The sequence below is a fragment of the Anabas testudineus genome, chromosome 5 (assembly GCF_900324465.2).
Source record: "Anabas testudineus chromosome 5, fAnaTes1.2, whole genome shotgun sequence".
Classification (NCBI taxonomy): domain Eukaryota; kingdom Metazoa; phylum Chordata; class Actinopteri; order Anabantiformes; family Anabantidae; genus Anabas; species Anabas testudineus.
The window spans coordinates 13,581,689-13,603,962 of NC_046614.1; the positions used below are offsets into that span (position 1 = coordinate 13,581,689).

Consider the following 22,274-nt stretch of genomic DNA (forward strand, 5'->3'; position numbering starts at 1 on the left):
GGTGGAAAAGGATGATTCGCTGTGGCGACCCCTGATGGAAAAAGCTGAAAGAGAAGATCTTGTTGAGTTAGTTCTTACTTATATCTAGTTCTGCCGATAACGGTCACCTGCTGACTGTCGCTGCTACCAGAGGGAGCAGAGCTGCTGCTAGAGGACTGGAGAGCTGTGTTGCTGAACCACACTCCATGGCATTTTCCTGCAGAAGACATAATAATCTGTAACACATGCCATATGGGGTGGTGCCTGTGTTTGGTATTTATCTTTATGTCAGGACATACAGTACTCAGGTTTAATGTGCGAAAGACATTGATGACAATACAACGAGCAAGTTAAACTATAATTCCACCTTATTTTTTGATCCTTTAATTATTAAGTAAGACTAAAACCAACCATGCAGCTGAATATGTCAGCGTAAATAAGAATTCACTTAGTGGTCTTGTAGTGATAATATAGTTTTGAGGACACTTACTGACATAATTCATTCATTAGCCCTTTTACAATAATCGTTATCATTACGGGTTAAATGCTTCACCCCAAACTTTACCCTGAACTGAACATAACTTAATTTTAAATGTGCATATACACTGGTACTGCATGCAGGCAAGGGCACATTCTCATACCTCAGGGTGGAAAGGATGACACGATTCAGGTTTCTTTCTGCCCTTCTGAAACTTCAGTCGGTCACATTTTAGCGACTCGTTGTGTTCAAAGGTGTCAAGAGTAAAATAAATCAGCAGAGCATGTTTTCTAAGTTCTCATGTACCCATGAAAAATGTAGGTGAAGGTGATCTGAGTAAATTTTTTCACATATTAATATTATATTCACATTAATATTCATTGAATAATATTGAATTAATATTCACATAGTCTGTGTTTCATCTAGAAAGGATATACATGATCTCTATGGGATCCATGGTTACTGGTGGGACACTGCTGCAGTCTCACTTATTGTCCACAACAACCATGAACAGGTTGCTGCTGAACAACAAAAGATCTGCATACCAAAGACAAAGACTAGAATTAAATGTCTATGTGAATGGAGCAGATTCATTATTTAGTGTATAAACGGGAAATATTCTCAGTTAGTTACAGTGGCAAGAAAAAGTATGGGCTCCCCTTGGGATCACCTGGAGTTTTGCATAAATTGGTCATGAAATGTGCTCCGATCTTCATCTAAGTCACAACAATACAAAAACACAGTCTGCTTAAAATAATATTTCACAAACATTATATGTTTTCATGTTTTTATTGAATATAACATGTAAACATTGACAGTGGAGGGTTTCTCCAAGAGCTAATTGCAGCCAGGAGTGAGCCAACCTTGAGTCCAATCAGTGTGATGATATTGGATTTGTTGCTGAAAGCTGTCCTGCCCTTTAAAAACAAACACCAGTCTTGAGTTTATTGGTTTCAAGAAGCACTGCCTGATGTGAACCATGCGTCGCAGAAAAGAGCTCTCAGAAGACCTACGATCAAGAATTGTTGACTTGCATTAAGCTGAAGAGGGTTACAAAAGTATCTCCAAAAGACTTGATGTTCACGTGTCCACGGTAAGACAGACTGTCTACAAAACAGTTCAGCAGCATCCTGTAAAGATGACTGCAAGAGCACAGCACAGATTGCTGAATGAGGTAAAGAAGAATCATAGAGTGTCAGCTAAAGACTTACAGAAATATCTGGCACATGCTAACATTTTTGTTGACACATCTACAATAAGGAAAACATAAAACAAGAATGGAGTACATGGGAGGACACCACGGAGGAAGCTATTGCTGTCCAAAAAAATTATTGCAGCACATTTGAAGTTTGCAAAAGAGCACCTGGATGTTCCACAGCACTACTGGCAAAATAATCTGTGGACAGATGAAACCAAAATTGAGTTGCTTGGAAAGATGTAAAACATGGCGGAGGGAGCATCATGGTTTGGGGCTGCTTTGCTGCTTCAGGGCCTGGACGGATTGTTGTCATTAATGGAAAATGAATTCCAGAGTTTATCAAGACATTTTGCAGGAAAACGTAAGACCACCTGTCCACCAACTGAAGCTCCACAGAGGATGGGTGATGCAACAGGACAATGACTCAAGGCCTACAAGTAATTCAACAAAATCCGCCTTCTGGAGTGGCCCAGTCAGAGTCCTGACCTCAACCTGATTGAAATGCTGTGGCATGATCTTAAGAGAGAAATTCACACAAGACATCCCAACAATATTGCTACACTGAAACAGTTTTGTGAAGACGAGTGGTCCAAAATTACTCCAGATCATTGTGCAGGTCTGATCTGCAACTACAGGAAACGTTTGGTTGAGGTTATTGCTGCTAAAGAAGGGTCAACCAGTTATTAAGTGCAAAGGTTCACATACTTTTTCCACCCTGCACTGTGAATGTTTACATGTTATGTACAATAAAAACATGAAAACAAATATGTTTGTATAATATTATTTGTCCTGATGTTAGGTGCAGACATAGAATAGAATAGCAGGAAAAACAAACAAACAAACGCATATTCACAGTCGGTTGGGAGGGGGGGATTTGTGCAGAGGTTATCTGGGGGGAATTAGGGAACTGTTCAGCAGGCTGACAGCAGCAGGGAAGAAACTGTTCTTGTGTCGTGAGGTCCTGGTCCTGATGGACCGGAGTCTCTTGCCAGAGGGGAGAGGTTGAAATAGTGCATGGCCAGGGTGAGAGGGATCAGCTACAATGTTGGATGCACGTCTCTGGGTCCTGGAGACGTACAGGTCCCGGAGTGATGGAAGGCTGCAGCAAATCACCTTCTCGGCAGAGCGTATGGTTCTTTGCAGCCTGGCCTTGTCCCTGGCAGTGGCTGCAGCAAACCAGACTGTGATGAAGGAGGTGAGGATGGATTCGATGATGGCAGTGTAGAAGTTGATCAACAGCTGCTTTGGGAGGTTGTACTTCTTCAGCTGCCGCAAGAAGTATAGCCTCTGCTGAGCCTTCTTGGTGAGGGAGCTGATGTTCTGCTCCCACTTGAGCTCCTGGGTGATGGTGGTGTCCAGGAAACGGGAGGACTCAACAGAGGTGACCGGGGTGTTACAGAGGATGACAGCGGGGAGGGGGGCTGGGTCTCTTCTGAAATCCACTATCATCTCCACTGTCTTGAGAGCGTTGAGCTCCAGGTTGTTCAAGCTGCACCATGACACCAGACGGTCCATCTCGCTCCTGTAGGCTGACTCATCTCCATTCATTGTTATGACTTAGATGAAGATCGGAGCACATTTTATGAACAATTCATGCAAAATCCACGTAATCCCAAAGGGTTCACACACTTTTTCTTGCCACTGTATTTTAAAAGTACCATATGTATTTATGAGCATCATGTTGTTACAGTCACCTGAACATGTTCATTGTCCTTGAAAACAATAATCTTAACAAAGTCAGTTAAATAGATGTGTTTTTAGTTTATGATTGTTTTAATATATTTTTTAGTGGCTGATATTAAAAACCTCAAGCGGGTATTTAATAAAATTCATAAATGTTAAGGTAAAATAAAAAAGAAGAAAAAAAGAGCTGTGCGTCTCCCCTCCGCAGCATTTCATATCTTATTGACAATACAACAAAAGGTCAAACTTTATAGAAAATCTGGATCCTGAAGCCAGCGCCAGCTCACAATATAGTACAATACTTATAATAGTGGGTTTTGTATAAATATCGCCTGGGTCACATGTATTAATATAACAAGTCATTTCTATACAGAAGCTGCAAATTAACCTAAAATAAAATACAACATGCCCTCCTGGTTGTGGACTTTTTAAAATACAATTCTAATTCAATGTAATTCTATTTCTAGGTGTTATATAAAACATGAAAGGAATACACAACATAAATGCAAAAGGTATTTTTCTTTTTAAATAGAGAGAGGAGCAGTTTAGTAGCTTGTTTGTTTGATGTTTGAAGTTTCATGCCTGTGTGCAGCATCAGTTCAATGTGCACTTCTCTAAGAACTAGAGTTGTCTCTGTTCATATACCTCAGGAAGTGAGTAATTATCTGCAGATGTTGTGTTCCAGCTTAGCGGATTGCCACTTAATATTTAGTAATTCTTATAGTATACTGCTCTATTTCCTGTTCAGCACTAGCATAAAAGACCTGAGCTAAGCTACAGTGTCCTGAAGTAGAGACCATGTACCAAAACTGATGTATTTTCTGCATGGAAAGAAACATTCATCAAAACCTGTATGCACTTTAAACACATACAATTTAAAAAAATTAAATTTCAAACTGTGGAGTACCAAGGCAAATTCACACGTAATGGCTTAATTATTAATTATATGATATTGTATGTTATCATATAATGCAATTACCTTTTTATTTGAACTGGTTTATGTAAGAACTTTTTTTTCAGTTTCTAATACTACATGTTATATTTCTATACGTTTTCCTTCCTTGTTAGTACTGAACTGATCAAAAGTATAATTCACAGCTGTTGTGGATGTTTTTGAAGAAGTGGATTGATATCATCCTCAAACCCATATTGTTTGAGTCCAGCACTGCATCTCCAGTCTCTTCTCCCTAGCTCTATGGGGACCTGGGGCCTCACTTTAAGTGGTGTGGGTTTAGAGGACTTACCAACATGTCAAAAAAAATCAGGATAACTAGAAACATTTCTTTAAGAAATACGGTGTCCATACTATAGTGAGAGTCGGCCTCTATATGTGTACCCTGCCTCTCCCCTGGTGACTGCCATAATTAGTGTTTCATGCATATTAAATTGTCATTATTCGTGTACAGCTGATCCAAGCCAAATAATACTGTATCTTCCTTTGCACTGATGTCTTGGGTGCCATTTTCCATAGTACATTAAACTGATCCATGTCGATAGTGGATCTGCATTAATGTTAGTGTTTCTATAGAAAAGGCTCATCTTCCATTAATTCTTTTTTCTTTGGTCTATAATCATTATACATCCTTTATAATGTTAAGCATTGAGTATTATCTGAATTTATCAGAATCCTTACTGTCATTTATCAACATCACTTTAGCTCGCAGTGAAATATGAAATAACAGAAAATTATTTAGAAAAGAACTTGAGAAGAATGATTTGGATTTACACCAGGTTTTCTATGATGAATTTGGAGTGCATTCAGTATTGATTATCCAGATATTTATTATTTATTATTATTATTTACTGTTGTTTATCTGTTCAGACACAAACATGAAACATTAACAGTATCATGTGTCTGTGAGAGTTTGATTTTAAAATATACATCTATAAAAAGATGGCTTATCGTATGTACTTCTGTGACCTGCTTGCTGTGGTTTTCCTGAGATCAGCTTTGTGAAATGACACTTGTGTGAAGGTTCAGTCTTGACAGTCACAGTGTTCATCATGTCTGGACAGCTGCTGTTTGTCGTCCTCATTTGTAAGTTAAACCTCCTACTTTGACATTGATCTATGATTAAATGTGGCCTCTACAGAGCAGTACAGGTAGAGTGAAGTGAATGTAAAGTTACACTGACAGGATTACACATCAGTTGTAGTTTAAGTTAGTAAGTTACTGATGAATTATTCATTCATCTGTTTCACTTTTTGCAACATTGTTTTCTCTAACAGACTATTTTCATGAGATCGAAGTAGAAGGTCAGTCTCTGGGATTAATATTTGTTTTTATATCCTCCTGAACTGTTGTTATAGAGATTTCATTAACATGTGTTCTTCAAATTCATTCATCCCTTCACTGAATTTCAGCCCTTCTTCCACCTAAACTGACAATAAGCAGCCCGATCACAGAGAGAGACTTAGTCACACTGAACTGTCAGACTCCATCATCTGTTTCTGTGACTCAGTGCTATTTCATGACTTTGAGTGGAGGAACTGTCAGATCTTTCCCTTTTGTAAAGACACTGACAGGGACTGAGCTCCTGCTGATGGCTCATCAGAGTTCACCTGCTGAGGTTAAAATGAAATGTTATTAATGTACCGCGGGACAAAGAAGATCTTCACAAAGCGACACATCCTCCATCATTATAAACTGTAAGTAAATTTATTGCCATGGACAGATGTTGTTACACGTTGCTACAGAATTAACAAAAACAAACATATGTACTTTAAGTCATATGTAGCTGATATTTTAGTAGCGTTAATAAATGCAGCCACATGGCTTCCTATGCTTACTAGAATTTGTCATTAGAAATGTTTTGAAATAAATGAAAATAAACAAAGTTTCACTTTTTTATTGTAAGAATGTTTACATTTCCAGCCCCTCCTCCACCCAGACTGACAGTGAATCCTCCAGTGATCACAGAGACAGACTCAGTCACACTGAACTGTCATCTGTTTCTATGGATCAGTGTCATTTCACCTTTTTGAGAGGAGGAACTGTCAGATCTCTCCCTTGTCTGAAGACACTGACAGGGACTGAGCTCCTGCTATTGGATCATCAGAGTTCACCTGCTGAGGTTAAAGTGAAATGTTATTACACCATGACACAAGGAAGGATCTTCACAAAGTGACACATCCTCCATCACTGTACGAAATGAACAGCTGTTGCTTCCATCTACTACTACTACTTTATTACTGGTAAAGTATTAGAACAAGATAAGTGGTATGCCATTTAATTTTAGTTAATAATTTGTGTCCAGGCAGGTAAAACTAATCAAATGGTGTATGTGAAGAAAGTTAATATGTTTTTGTGTCACATTTCCTTAAGGAAGAACCTAAAACAGAGTGAGGACCCAAGTGCAGATATTAAGGAACCACAGATCTAGATATCTGAGAAAATGTCCAAAACCAGTATAAATCCAGACAGATGTAACCATTAGTAACAAACAGAGCCGCCCGAATATGGCCTGAACTGCTAAAACAAATGATGCACATAGAAAATATGGTGATAACTGAAGACGATAATTGTTCTGTGTGAATCAGGTAATCTGAAAAAATGGGGGAAATGGCTTCAGAGGAAAAACAAAACTAACACAGAATATAGAACCAAACTACAGACAGAGACCAGAACTATGACATTTTGTTGGCTAATGATTTGTTTGACATTACAGTACATAGAAAACCAGAACATGATCACTGATCACTTATCATGTTTATTATTCTGAACAACATAAAAGCTTCACCAAGTCTGACTGTGAGCAGCCCTCATTCTTCAACTTCTGTCACTCATGTAAAAGTAACATCAGGTAAAACTACAACTATATGAAGTGTGACTTTAATTATTCGTAAACTATAACCTAATACTGTATATTAAAGGTACTTTTCTTGCTTTGCTTTGCAGATCAGACTGATCGAACTGCTATTTCCCTAGTATCAACAACACCACAATTAGGTTTCAGGAATTATTACGTTTTTTTAATACTAAAATTGATGTTTTTATTCCAGAAACTGTGGAAATAGAGTTGTGTGATATAAATGTAAAGAATATGTAAACATATATTTGTGCCTTCAACAAACAGATACTGGAATTACTCCAACAAATCCAGTATTTAAAGATGAAATTAAAGGTACTTATTAGATTATAAATGTTGCCTTATTTAATGGTAATAGCCAAATACTCTATATTAAAAGGTACTTTTGTTGCTTTGCAGGTCAGAGTAATGGAACTACTATTTCCTTAGTATCAACAACACCACTATCAGGTGACATAATTGTTTAGTTTTTCAAAGATTCAAAAATATTTTTTTATTACAGAGATGTGTTATTTTAGTGTGAAGTAAATTTTTGACATAAACATGTATTTGTGCCTTCTAGAAACAGATACGAGAATTACTCCAACACACCCAGAATTTATACATGAAATCAAAGGTACTGTTAATTAAAGATTATTAACGTTCATTGATGTAAATGTTTGTGGCTTTGTATAGATTTCAGTGCTAGTTAGCCTGTAACTGCAGAAGTCCTTACTGTGAGCTAAACTGAAAATATCTAATACCTCACACAAACAGTATACTGCATACTCTGATAACAATATAATAAAATGTCTTTACATGTCTTTCTGCTTGTTTGTTAATAGTGTGAAAACCGAAACTTGTTTGTGATCTCTGTTCTCTCAAAGCAGAAACATGGATGCAGAAGTTAGTAATCGCGGTGAGCGGTTGTGGAGTAACAGTGGGTGTCATCTTTCTGGCTTTGGCAGTTGTCAGGACCCAAAGAAGAGCTGGTGAGAACTATAACAATTTTTTAAATATTACAATAAAGCATTTAAATTGATTCATCAATCATAATCATTAATCATAATGAATCCATCACTTTATATTCAATATTTTACATTTGTTCAGAGAAACATGTAAATATGTAAATAAACAATAAAACTCTAACACACATGTGAAACCAACATGTTACTATGTGTTTTGATCTGACGACCAGGGTCTGAGGAAGTGAAAGGGTGTGAAAATGGAGTGGAAAAGGATTCTCAAAATCTAAATGTAAGTAAGAAATGAGGAACAGTATTAACCATATTTTTTATATATACTAATAAACTTTACAGTTCAGTTTATTTCTTTTTTCAGTCTGACATCTACCATTTATACGCCATAATCTCTGATGAACCAGCAGCATCAGTTCAGAATGTGTTGTACCAAACCGTGCAGGCTCACTAAATGCAAACGTATTTGAGGCAGATAACTTAAAAAACTGTTAGAAATGTAGTTGTTGATCATTATGAATGTTTGACCACTGTAATGTCTTTTTGTCAGACTGTTTTTCTTTTAATTTCGAACAATTTCTCATTATTTGCATATTGTGAGATATTACTGCACACCTCAACATCTCTATGAAGTTGTGAGGACTGGCCAAAGTGTTTTTCACACACACACACACACACACACACACACACACACACACACACACACACACACACACACACACACACACACGCACACACACACACACACACACACACACTAGTGAAACTGAGACGTATTTATTGATCGGCTTTCTCAAACACACAGTCGAGAGCTTGTGTTCACTCTGACACATTTTGGCTGCAGACATCAAAGTAACAATCTTAAACACACTGTTCAATCTTCATCATGCATCTTTAGCTTATTTAAAATGGCTTCTGCTTTAAAATAAGAAGAGACTGACAAAATAAAGCAACTTCAAATTATATGTTGTCTTTGCGCTCAACATTAAAAAGAATGTGTTACAAAATAAACAATTTAAAGATGAAAACTATGATGACGATGCACATTTTCATATATGACAAAAGTGCATTTCACATTTTGTAGACGTTTACGTTAGTCGTCATGTTTTTCCTCACAACAAAGCAACCAACATGTTCGATATCTTATCATCCTTTAAGCAAAGATTTTTTTTCTGTATTTCTGGAAATGTACTTTTACTATAGACATATTTCTTTCTCTCAGCACACATTCAGTGACGTGATCTGCAAAAGTCACCAGGCACTCCCAAATATCTCATTTTCCTTTGCTGCACCACATCATTTCTTTTTTCTGCAGGAATGGATGTGTGTCTCAGTGCTACAGATTTATTTCTAGTACAGCAGTGCCTCTTGCAGAGGAATGAGCAAATTCATTTCTGATTGGCCATGTTCTCTATGTGTTTATGTTTAATGTCCTTGAAAACAACAATCATCACAACAAAGTAAGTTAAATAGATGCATTTTTAATCTATATGACATGAGTGCTTTCATAATATTTTTAGTGGCTGATATTAAAAACCTCTGCAAGTGGGTATTTAATTAATGAAGATCCATAAATGTTAAGGAAAAATATAAAAGATGGAATAAAGAGCTGTGCGTCTCCCCTCCGTGTCATTTCTTATCTTATTGACAATACAATAAAAAGTCAAACTTTATAGAAAATCTTGATCCTGTGTTGTTCTTACTTGCAGACTCTAAGCGGCTGAACAGACAAGACTCTCAAAATGAGGTATTAAATATGTTTGATGCTACTACGCAATCTCAGGCAAGCCAGCGCCAGCTCCAACAAATCCACCAGCCCTGAATGATATGATATACAGCTCCCTGCAGGATTAAAAAACACACACTACTGTATATATTCAGTTTAGACAAAGTAAAAGCAAACTGCCTATGTATAAGAGTGCAACTGTAAGGATAATACTATCTTGACCAGTGCCATGCTACTGTAATGTGTTTTATACTTACAATATAATACAACACTTATAATAGCAGGTTTTGTATAAATAACCCCTGGGTCACATGTATTAATATAACAAGTCATTTCTATACAGAAGCTGCAAATTAACCTAAAATAAAATACAACATGCCCTCCTGGTTGTGGACTTTTTTAAATACAAAACTGTAATTCTATTTCTAGGTGTTTTATAAAACATGAAAGGAATACACAACATAAATGCAAAAGGTATTTTTCTTTTTAAATAGAGAGAGGAGCAGTTTAGTAGCTTGTTTGTTCTAAGTTTGGTGCCTGTGTGCAGCATCAGTTCAATGTGCACATCTTTAAGAACTAGAGTTGTCTCTGTTCATATACCTCAGGAAGTGAGTAATTATCTGCAGGTGTTGTGTTCCAGCCTCGCTGACTGCTCTATACCGCTCTATTTCCTGTACAACACTAGCATAAAAGACCTGAGCTCTCTTTTGATTTTTATGTTCATGCCCTAACATAGTAATTACTGTATTTTGCATCGTCCATTAGATCTGAATATACCACATGTACTACACTTTTGGTTAATGTATATGTGTCGGTGTCCTGCCTGTAAATTCTGATGCTTGCTGTGGTTTTTCTGTGAGCGTGATCAGTAAAATGACAGTTGTGAATCTAAATGTCAGACAGGTTTAGTAAAGATGTTTTCACAGGTTTGGTAGCCAACGGACCAAAAGCTCATGCTAAGCATTATATTAATAATTAATTCTGTTAATTAATAAATGTGTCATCATCCGGCCGTTTTCCTTTGATTATCATATAATCCACTTACCTTTTTATTTGAATCGGTCTATGTAAGAACCTTTTAAACACAGCTGATGAAAACATGTTTAGATTCTTTTCAGTTTCAATACTTAGATATTCAAGGACATATTAAATCATAAATGCCATAATATCAATAATTATTATATAACTATTTCTACAGAAAAAGACACATTATCCCCTATTTACCAACTTTATTCACACAAAATTATTTGTATCCTCCCAATTCCATTTGCACACAACATAATCATGTATCATAAATTGCAATATTATTAAATCTCAGATTAAGATAATCCATGATAAGATTAATATTTTTTACACATGCTTCTAATAGTACGTTATATTTCTATACGTTTTCCTTCCTTGTTAGTGCTGAACTGATCAACAGTATAATATTCACAGCTGTTGTGGATGTTTTTGAAGAAGTGGATTGATATCATCCTCAAACCCACATGATCCAAGCCAAATAATACTGTATCTTCCTTTGCACTGATGTCTTGGGTAACATTTTCCTATAGTACATTAACCTGATCCATGTCGACAGTGGATCTGCATTAATGTGTCTTTCTTTTTTCTTTGGTCTATAATCATTATACATCCTTTATAATGTTAAGCATTGAGTATTATCTGAATTTATCAGAATCCTTACTGTCATTCATCAACATCACTTTAGCTCGCAGTGAAATAGGAAATAACAGAAAATGATTTAGTAAAGAATTTAGAAACCAAGATGATTTGGATTTACACCAGGTTTTCTATGATAAATTTGGAGTGCATTCAGTGTTGATTATCCAGATATTTATTATTTATTATTATTATTTACTGTTGTTTATCTGTTCAAACACAAACATGAAACATTAACAGTATCATGTGTCTGTGAGAGTTTGATTTTAAAATATACATCCACAAATGTAGATGGCTTATCGTATGTACTTCTGTGACCTGCTTGCTGTGGTTTTCCTGAGATCAGCTTTGTGAAATGACACTTGTGTGAAGATTCAGTCTTGACAGTCACAGTGTTCATCATGTCTGGACAGCTGCTGTTTGTCGTCCTCATTTGTAAGTTAAACCTCTTACTTTCACATTGATCTATGATTATTGTAGCCTCTACAGAGCAGTACAGGTAGAGTGAAGTGAATGTAAAGTTACACTGACAGGATTACACATCAGTTGTAGTTTAAGTTAGTAAGTTACTGATTAATTATTCATTCATCTGTTTCACTTTTTGCAACATTGTTTTCTCCAACAGACTATTTTCATGAGATCGAAGTAGAAGGTCAGTCTCTGAGATTAATATTTGTTTTTATATCCTCCTGAACTGTTGTTATAGAGATTTCATTAACATGTGTTCTTCAAATTCATTCATCCCTTCACTGAATTTCAGCCCTTCTTCCACCTAAACTGACAATAAGCAGCCCAGTGATGACACAGACAGACTCAGTCACACTGATCTGTCAGACTCCATCATCTGTTTCTGTGACTCAGTGCTATTTCATCACGTTAAGTGGAGGAACTGTCAGATCTTTCCCTTGTGTGAAGACACTGACAGGGACTGAGCTCTTGCTGATGGATCATCAGAGTTCACCTGCTGAGGTTAAAATGAAATGTTATTATACCGCGGGACAAGGAAGATCTTCACAAAGCGACACATCCTCCATCATTATAAACTGTAAGTAAATTTACTGCCATGGACTAATGTTGTTACACGTTGCTACAGAATTAACAAAAACAAACATATGTACTTTAAATCATATGTAGCTGATATTTTAGTAGCGTTAATACATGCAGCCACATGGCTTCCTATGCTTACTAGAATTTGTCATTAGAAATGTTTTGAAATAAATGAAAATAAACAAAGTTTCACTTTTTATTCTAAAAATGCTTAAATTTCCAGCTCCTCCTCCACCCAGACTGACAGTGAATCCTCCAGTGATCACAGAGACAGACTCAGTCACACTGAACTGTCAGACTCCATCATCTGTTTCTGTGGATCAGTGTCATTTCACCTTTTTGAATGGAGGAACTGTCAGATCTTTCCCTTGTGTGAAGACACTCACAGGGATTGAGCTCCTGCTGATGGCTCATCAGAGTTCACCTGCTGAGGTTAAAGTGAAATGTTATTACACCATGAAACAAGGAAGGTCTTCAGAAAGTGACACATCCTCCATCACTGTACAAAATCAACGGCTGTTGCTTCCATCTACTGATATTACTGGTAAAGTATTAGAACAAGATAAGTGGTATGCCATATCATTTTAGTTAATAATTTGTGTCCAGGCAGGTAAAACTAATCAAATGGTGAATGTGAAGAAAGTTAATATGTTTTTGTGTCACATTTCCTTAAGGAAGAACCTAAAACAGAGTGAGGACCCAAGTGCAGATATTAAGGAACGACAGATGTAGATATCTGAGAAAATGTCCAAAACAGTATAAATCCAGACAGATGTAACCATTAGTAACAAACAGAGCTGTCCAAACGTGGCCTGAACTGCTAAAACAAACGATGCACATTAGATAATTTGGTGATGATTGAAGACAATAATTGTTCTGTTTTAATTTGAAAATGGGGAAAATGGCTTCAGAGGAAAAACAAAACTAACACAGAATATAGAACCAAACTTCAGACAGAGACCAGAACCATGACATTTAGTTTTTTTTATCACTGATCACTTACCATGTTTAATATTCTGAACGTTATAAAAGTTTCACCAAGTCTAACTGTGAGCAGCCCTCATTCTTCAATTTCTGTAAATGTCACATCAAAAAAAACTATATGAAGTGGGAACTACTATTTCCCTAGCATCAACAACACCACCATTAGGTGACATAATTATTTACTTTTTCTAAGATTTAAAGTGACTCTTTTGTCCTCATTTGTAAGTTAAACCTCCTACTTTGACATTGATCTGATTAATGTAGCCTCTACAGAGCAGTACAGGTAGAGTGAAGTGAATGTAAAGTTACACTGACAGGATTACACATGAGTTGTAGTTAAAGTTAGTAAGTTACTGATGAATTATTGATTTTTAACAGACTATTTTCAAGAGAGCAAAGTAGAAGGTCAGTCCCTGAGAGTAATACTTGTTTTTATATTCTGCTGAACTGTTGTTATAGACATTTCATTAATATATCTTTAAATTCATTCATCCCTTCACTGAATTTCAGCCCTTCTTCCACCTAAACTGACAGTAAGCAGCCCGGTGATGACACAGACAGACTCAGTCACACTGAACTGTCAGACTCCATCATCTGTTTCTGTGACTCAGTGCTATTTCATGACTTTGAGTGGAGGAACTGTCAGATCTTTCCCTTGTGTGAAGACACTGACAGGGACTGAGCTCCTGCTGATGGCTCAACAGAGTTCACCTGCTGAGGTTAAAATGAAATGTTATTATACCGCGGGACAAGGAAGATCTTCACAAAGCGACACATCCTACATTATTATAAACTGTAAGTAAATTTACTCCCATGGACTAATGTTGTTACACGTTGCTACAGAATTAACACAAACAAACATATTTACTTTAAATCATATGTAGCTGATATTTTAGTAGCGTTAATGCATGCAGCCACATGGCTTCCTATGTGGAAGTTGAGTCATGGCAACTGGACTTCCTTTAATCCTTTAGTCCAGTTGCCATGACTCAACTTCCAGATAACTTCACCTGGAAGACTGAGAATCTTCACCAACAAGACTTCCTATGCTTTAGAGAATTTGTCATTAGCATTTTTTTAAATGCAAGTTTCACTTTTTTATTCTAAAAATGATTACATTTCCAGCTCCTCCTCCACCCAGAATGACAGTGAATCCTCCAGTGATCACAGAGATAGACTCAGTCACACTGAACTGTCAGACTCCATCACCTTTTTCTGTGACTCAGTGCTTTTTCATGACTTTGAGAGGAGGAACTGCCAGACCTTTCCCTTGTCTGAAGACACTGGCAGGGACTGAACTTCTGCTGATGGCTCATCAGAGTTCACCTGCTGAGGTTAAAGTGAAATGTTTTTACACCGTGAAGCTCGGAGTGTTAAATTCTACATCTTCATTCAGTGAACCATCCTCCATCATCATAAACTGTAAGTAAATGTACTGCCATGGACTAATGTTGCTACATGTTGCTATTAACACAAACAAACATATATAGTTTAAATCATATGTAAATTCACTTTAACTTATTTATTCTAAAAATGCTTAAAATTCCAGCTCCTCCTCCACCCAGACTGACAGTGAATCCTCCAGTGATCACAGAGACAGACTCAGTCACACTGAACTGTCAGACTCCATCGTCTGTTTCTGTGGATCAGTGTTATTTCACCTTTTTGAGTGGAGGATCTGTCAGATCTCTCTCTTGTCTGAAGACACTGACAGGGACTGAGCTCCTGCTATTGGATCATCAGAGTTCACCTGCTGAGGTTAAAGTAAAATGTTATTACACCATGACACAAGGAAGGTCTTCACAAAGTGACACATCCTCCATCACTCTACAAAATCAACGTCTATTGCTTCCATCTACTGATATCGCGGGTAAAGTATTAGCACAAGATAAGTGGTATGCCATTTAATTTTCATTAAGAATTTGTGTCCAGGCAGGTAAAACTAATCAAATGGTGAATGTGAAAAAAGTTGATATGTTTTTGTGTCACATTTCCTTAAGGAAGAACCTAAAACAGAGTGAGGACCCAAGTGCAGATATTAAGGAACGACAGATCTATGTATCTGAGAAAATATCCAAAACAGTATAAATCCAGACAGATGTAACCATTAGTAAATAAACAGAGCTGTCCGAAGGTGGCCTGAACTGCTAAAACAAACGATACACATTAGATTATTTGGTGATGATTGAAGACACTAATTGTTCTGTTTTAATTTGAAAATGGGGAAAATGGCTTCAGAGGAAAATCAAAACTAACACAGAATATAGAACCAAACTTCAGACAGAGACCAGAACCATGATATTTAGTTTTTTTATCACTGATCACTTACCATGTTTAATATTCTGAACGTTATAAATGTTTCACCAAGTCTAACTGTGAGCAGCCCTCATTCTTCAATTTCTGTAAATGTCACATCAAGTAAAACTATATGAAGTGGGAACTACTATTTCCCTAGCATCAACAACACCACCATTAGGTGACATAATTATTTACTTTTTCTAAGATTTAAAGTGACTCTTTTGTCCTCATTTGTAAGTTAAACCTCCTACTTTGACATTGATCTGATTAATGTGGCCTCTACAGAGCAGTACAGGTAGAGTGAAGTGAATGTAAAGTTACACTGACAGGATTACAAATGAGTTGTAGTTAAAGTTAGTAAGTTACTGATGAATTATTGATTTTTAACAGACTATTTTCATGAGATCAAAGTAGAAGGTCAGTCTCTGAGAGTAATACTTGTTTTTATATTCTGCTGAACTGTTGTTATAGACATTTCATTAATATATCTTTAAATTCATTCATCCCTTCACTGAATTTCAGCCCTTCTTCCACCTAAACTGACAATAAGCAGCCCGGTGATGACACAGACAGACTCAGTCACACTGATCTGTCAGACTCCATCATCTGTTTCTGTGATTCAGTGCTATTTCATCACGTTAAGTGGAGGAACTGTCAGATCTTTCCCTTGTGTGAAGACACTGACAGGGACTGAGCTCCTGCTGATGGCTCAACAGAGTTCACCTGCTGAGGTTAAAGTGAAATGTTATTACACCGTGAAACAAGGAAGATCTTCACAAAGCGACACATCCTACATTATTATAAATTGTAAGTAAATTTACTGCCATGGACCTATGTTGTTACACGTTGCTACAGAATTAACACAAACAAACATATGTACTTTAAATCATATGTAGCTGATATTTTAGTAGCGTTAATGCATGCAGCCACATGGCTTCCTATGTGGAAGTTGAGTCATGGCAACTGGACTTCCTTTAGTCCTTTATTCCAGTTGCCATGACTCAACTTCCAGATAACGTCACCTGGACGACTGAGAATCTTCACCAACAAGACTTCCTATGCTTTAGAGAATTTGTCATTAGCATTTTTTTAAATGCAAGTTTCACTTTTTTATTCTAAAAATGATTACATTTCCAGCTCCTCCTCCACCCAGACTGACAGTGAATCCTCCAGTGATCACAGAGATAGACTCAGTCACACTGAACTGTCAGACTCCATCACCTTTTTCTGTGACTCAGTGCTTTTTCATGACTTTGAGAGGAGGAACTGCCAGACCTTTCCCTTGTCTGAAGACACTGACAGGGACTGAACTTCTGCTGATGGCTCATCAGAGTTCACCTGCTGAGGTTAAAGTGAAATGTTTTTACACCGTGAAGCTCGGAGTGTTAAATTCTACATCTTCATTCAGTGAACCATCCTCCATCATCATACACTGTAAGTAAATGTACTGCCATGGACTAATGTTGCTACATGTTGCTATTAACACAAACAAACATATATAGTTTAAATCATATGTAAATTCACTTTAACTTATTTATTCTAAAAATGCTTAAAATTCCAGCTCCTCCTCCACCCAGACTGACAGTGAACCCACCAGTGATCACAGAGACAGACTCAGTCACACTGAACTGTCAGACTCCATCGTCTGTTTCTGTGGATCAGTGTCTTTTCATGATGTTGAGTGGAAGAACTGTCAGATCTTTCCCTTGTCTGAAGACACTGACAGGGACTGAGCTCCTGCTATTGGATCATCAGAGTTCACCTGCTGAGGTTAAAGTAAAATGTTATTACACCATGACACAAGGAAGGTCTTCACAAAGTGACACATCCTCCATCACTCTACAAAATCAACGTCTGTTGCTTCCATCTACTGATATTGCGGGTAAAGTATTAGAACAAGATAAGTGGTATGCCATTTAATTTTCATTAAGAATTTGTGTCCAGGCAGGTAAAACTAATCAAATGGTGAATGTGAAAAAAGTTGATATGTTTTTGTGTCACATTTCCTTAAGGAAGAACCTAAAACAGAGTGAGGACCCAAGTGCAGATATTGAGGAACCAAAGATCTACTTATCTGAGAAAATGTCCAAAACAGTATAAATCCAGACAGATGTAACCATTAGTAAATAAACAGAGCTGTCCGAAGGTGGCCTGAACTGCTAAAACAAACGATACACATTAGATAATTTGGTGATGATTGAAGACACTAATTGTTCTGTTTTAATTTGAAAATGGGGAAAATGGCTTCAGAGGAAAAACAAAACTAACACAGAATATAGAACCAAACTTCAGACAGAGACCAGAACCATGATATTTAGTTTTTTTTTCACTGATCACTTACCATGTTTAATATTCTGAACGTTATAAATGTTTCACCAAGTCTAACTGTGAGCAGCCCTCATTCTTCAATTTCTGTAAATGTCACATCAAGTAAAACTATATGAAGTGGGAACTACTATTTCCCTAGCATCAACAACACCACCATTAGGTGACATAATTATTTACTTTTTCTAAGATTTAAAGTGACTCTTTTGTCCTCATTTGTAAGTTAAACCTCCTACTTTGACATTGATCTGATTAATGTGGCCTCTACAGAGCAGTACAGGTAGAGTGAAGTGAATGTAAAGTTACACTGACAGGATTACAAATCAGCTGTAGTTAAAGTTAGTAAGTTACTGATGAATTATTGATTTTTAACAGACTATTTTCAAGAGATCAAAGTAGAAGGTCAGTCTCTGAGAGTAATACTTGTTTTATATTCTGCTGAACTGTTGTTATAGAGATTTCATTAACATGCGTTCTTCAAATTCATTCATCCCTTCACTGAATTTCAGCTCTTCTTCCACCTAAACTGACAGTAAGCAGCCCGGTGATGACACAGACAGACTCAGTCACACTGATCTGTCAGACTCCATCATCTGTTTCTGTGATTCAGTGCTATTTCATCACGTTAAGAGGAGGAACTGTCAGATCTTTCCCTTGTGTGAAGACACTGACAGGCACTGAGCTCCTGCTGATGGCTCAACAGAGTTCACCTGCTGAGGTTAAAATTAAATGTTATTACACCGTGAAACAAGGAAGATCTTCAGAAAGTGAGACATTCTCCATCATAATAAACTGTAAGTAAATTTACTGCCATGGACTAATGTTATTACACGTTGCTACAGAATTAACACAAACAAACATATGTATTTTAAATCATATGTAGCTGATATTTTAGTAGCGTTAATGCATGCAGCCACATGGCTTCCTATGTGGAAGTTGAGTCATGGCAACTGGACTTCCTTTAGTCCTTTAGTCCAGTTGCCATGACTCAACTTCCAGATAACGTCACCTGGACGACTGAGAATCTTCACCAACAAGACTTCCTATGCTTTAGAGAATTTGTCATTAGCATTTTTTTAAATGCAAGTTTCACTTTTTTATTCTAAAAATGATTACATTTCCAGCTCCTCCTCCACCCAGAATGACAGTGAATCCTCCAGTGATCACAGAGATAGACTCAGTCACACTGAACTGTCAGACTCCATCACCTTTTTCTGTGACTCAGTGCTTTTTCATGATGTTGAGTGGAGGAACTGCCAGACCTTTCCCTTGTCTGAAGACACTGGCAGGGACTGAACTTCTGCTGATGGCTCATCAGAGTTCACCTGCTGAGGTTAAAGTGAAATGTTTTTACACCGTGAAGCTCGGAGTGTTAAATTCTACATCTTCATTCAGTGAACCATCCTCCATCATCATACACTGTAAGTAAATGTACTGCCATGGACTAATGTTGCTACATGTTGCTATTAACACAAACAAACATATATAGTTTAAATCATATGTAAATTCACTTTAACTTATTTATTCTAAAAATGCTTAAAATTCCAGCTCCTCCTCCACCCAGACTGACAGTGAATCCTCCAGTGATCACAGAGACAGACTCAGTCACACTGAACTGTCAGACTCCATCATCTGTTTCTGTGGATCAGTGTCATTTCACCTTTTTGAATGGAGGAACTGTCAGATCTTTCCCTTGTCTGAAGACACTGACAGGGACTGAGCTCCTGCTATTGGATCATCAGAGTTCACCTGCTGAGGTTAAAGTAAAATGTTTTTACACCATGACACAAGGAAGGTCTTCACAAAGTGACACATCCTCCATCACTCTACAAAATCAACGTCTGTTGCTTCCATCTACTGATATTGCGGGTAAAGTATTAGAACAAGATAAGGGGTATGCCATTTAATTTTCATTAAGAATTTGTGTCCAGGCAGGTAAAACTAATCAAATGGTGCATGTTAAAAAAGGTGATATGTTTTCGTGTCACATTTCCTTAAGGAAGAACCTAAAACAGAGTGAGGACCCAAGTGGCGATATTAAGGAACGACAGATCTATGTATCTGAGAAAATATCCAAAACCAGTATAAATCCAGACAGATGTAACCATGAGTAAACAAACAGAGCTGTCCGAACGTGGCCTGAACTGCTAAAGCAAACGATGCACATAGAAGATATGGTGATGACTGAAAACAATAATTGTTCTGTGGGAATCCAGTAATTTAAAAAATAGGGAAAATGGTTTCAGAGTAGAACAAAACTCAGAATATGAACCCAAACTACAGACAGAGACCAGAACCATGACATTAAGTGGGTTTAGTATTTGTAGTCTGTCACAACTGTACTTGTTTTACCACAGTTGTTCACACATAAAAGTAACAGGTCAAAATCCTTATTTTTTATTTTTTAATATAGATACTGGGAAATTAAACTTAGATGTGATACGGACTTCTCCAACATTTACTGTGACCACAGGTAGGACATGTTGTGTAGTACAATAGGTACTATTGTATAGGTAATAGGTGATCACTTAATATGTGTATTATTCTAAAAGTTATAATTAAAATATTTAATATAATACTTTTAACATAAACATATTTTTGTGCCTTCAAGAAACAGATACTGGAATTACTCCAACAAATCCAGAATTTAGAGATAAAATCAAAGGTACCGTAAACTAAAGATTCTTAAATGTTCATTGATGTGATTGTATGTGGCTTTGTATAGATTTAAGTACTAGTTAGTCTGTAAGTCCTTACTGTGAGCTAAACTGAAAATGTCTAATACCTCACACAAACAGTATACTGCATATTCTAATAACAACGTAATAAAATGTCTTTACATGTCTTTCTACTTGTTTGTTAATAGTGTGAAAACTGAGACTCGTTCTTGTTTTTGTTGTGATCTCTGTTGTTTGAAAGCAGCAACATGGATGCAGAAGTTGGTAATCGCGGTGAGCGGTTGTGGAGTAACAGCAGGTATCATCTTTCTGGTTTTAGCAGTTGTCAGGACCCAAAGGACAGCTGGTGAGAACTATGACAATATTTAGTACAAAAACTATAAACACAAAAATAGTTGCTACCTCAGCCAGAGAGATGTATGTTTAGAAAGTGACATTGATAGAAATTACTTACTACAAAAATACTTATTATGATTTGAATAATGGATTTTTTTTTTTTTTTTGCATTTTCTTTTAAAGGAGTATGGTACTTATAATAAATTAACTACAGTGGAAATTAATATGAAGAACAAACAAAGACAAAAGTGAAGGTAGATCACTTATGTGGTAGACCATCACTGTACTGACCCAAAAGTGTCAGACCAGTCCAGATTATGATATGAGAAGTTCTAGCATGTAATTCCTCTCCTACAAAGACACAGTAATCATAACAAATTCATTACTTTCTTAGATTTAATAGTTTACATTTGTTCAGAGAAACGTAAATATGTAAATAAACAGTGAATTTCTAACACACTTCATGTGAAACCAACATCTTACTATGTGTTTTGTTCTCATGATCAGGGTCTGAGGAAGTGAAACGGTGTGAAAATGGAGCGGAAAAGGATTCTCAAAATCTAAATGTAAGTAAGAAATGAGGAACAGTATTAACCATATTTGTTATATATACTAATAAACTTTACAGTTCAGTTTATTTCTTTTTTCAGTCTGACATCTACCATTTATACGCCATCATCTCTGACGAGCCAGCAGCATCAGTCCAGAATGTGTTGTACCAAACCGTGCAGGTTCACTAAATGCAGAAGTATTTGAGGCAGATAACTGTTGTAACACATTGTAACACAAAAATGTAGTTGTTGTTCATTATGAATATGTTTGACCACTGTAATGTCTTTTTTTCAGATTGTCAGGAATAAAAATATATTTTGTTTGACTTAGATTTAGGCAAAAACACTCTATAAACCCCAATTCAATATACATATATATTTTTTCTTGACTGATAATCTTTCATTATTTACACATTGTCATATATTACTGCACGCATCAACATCTCTATGCAGTTTTGAGGAATGGCCAAAAATGTTTTTGTTGTCCACACAGAGAGAAAGTCAAGTGTACACACACACACACACACACACACACACACACACACACACACACACACACACACACAC

At 36.6% G+C, this 22,274-nt stretch overlaps 1 protein-coding gene across 1 annotated transcript; it reads left to right on the plus strand.

Moving 5' to 3' along the window:
- Window positions 1–13,656: 13,656 nt before the first annotated feature.
- Window positions 13,657–22,223, plus strand: LOC113154446. Its single transcript, XM_026348665.2, has 15 exons — window positions 13,657–13,924; window positions 14,030–14,314; window positions 14,645–14,941; window positions 15,069–15,389; window positions 16,340–16,624; window positions 16,955–17,251; window positions 17,379–17,699; window positions 18,652–18,936; window positions 19,267–19,563; window positions 19,691–20,011; window positions 20,556–20,615; window positions 20,754–20,807; window positions 21,062–21,166; window positions 21,664–21,722; window positions 21,807–22,223. Exons 2-15 carry the CDS (start codon window positions 14,068–14,070, stop codon window positions 21,894–21,896), a joined length of 3,039 nt encoding a protein of 1,012 aa, XP_026204450.1. The 5' UTR covers window positions 13,657–13,924; window positions 14,030–14,067; the 3' UTR covers window positions 21,897–22,223.
- Window positions 22,224–22,274: the final 51 nt, after the last annotated feature.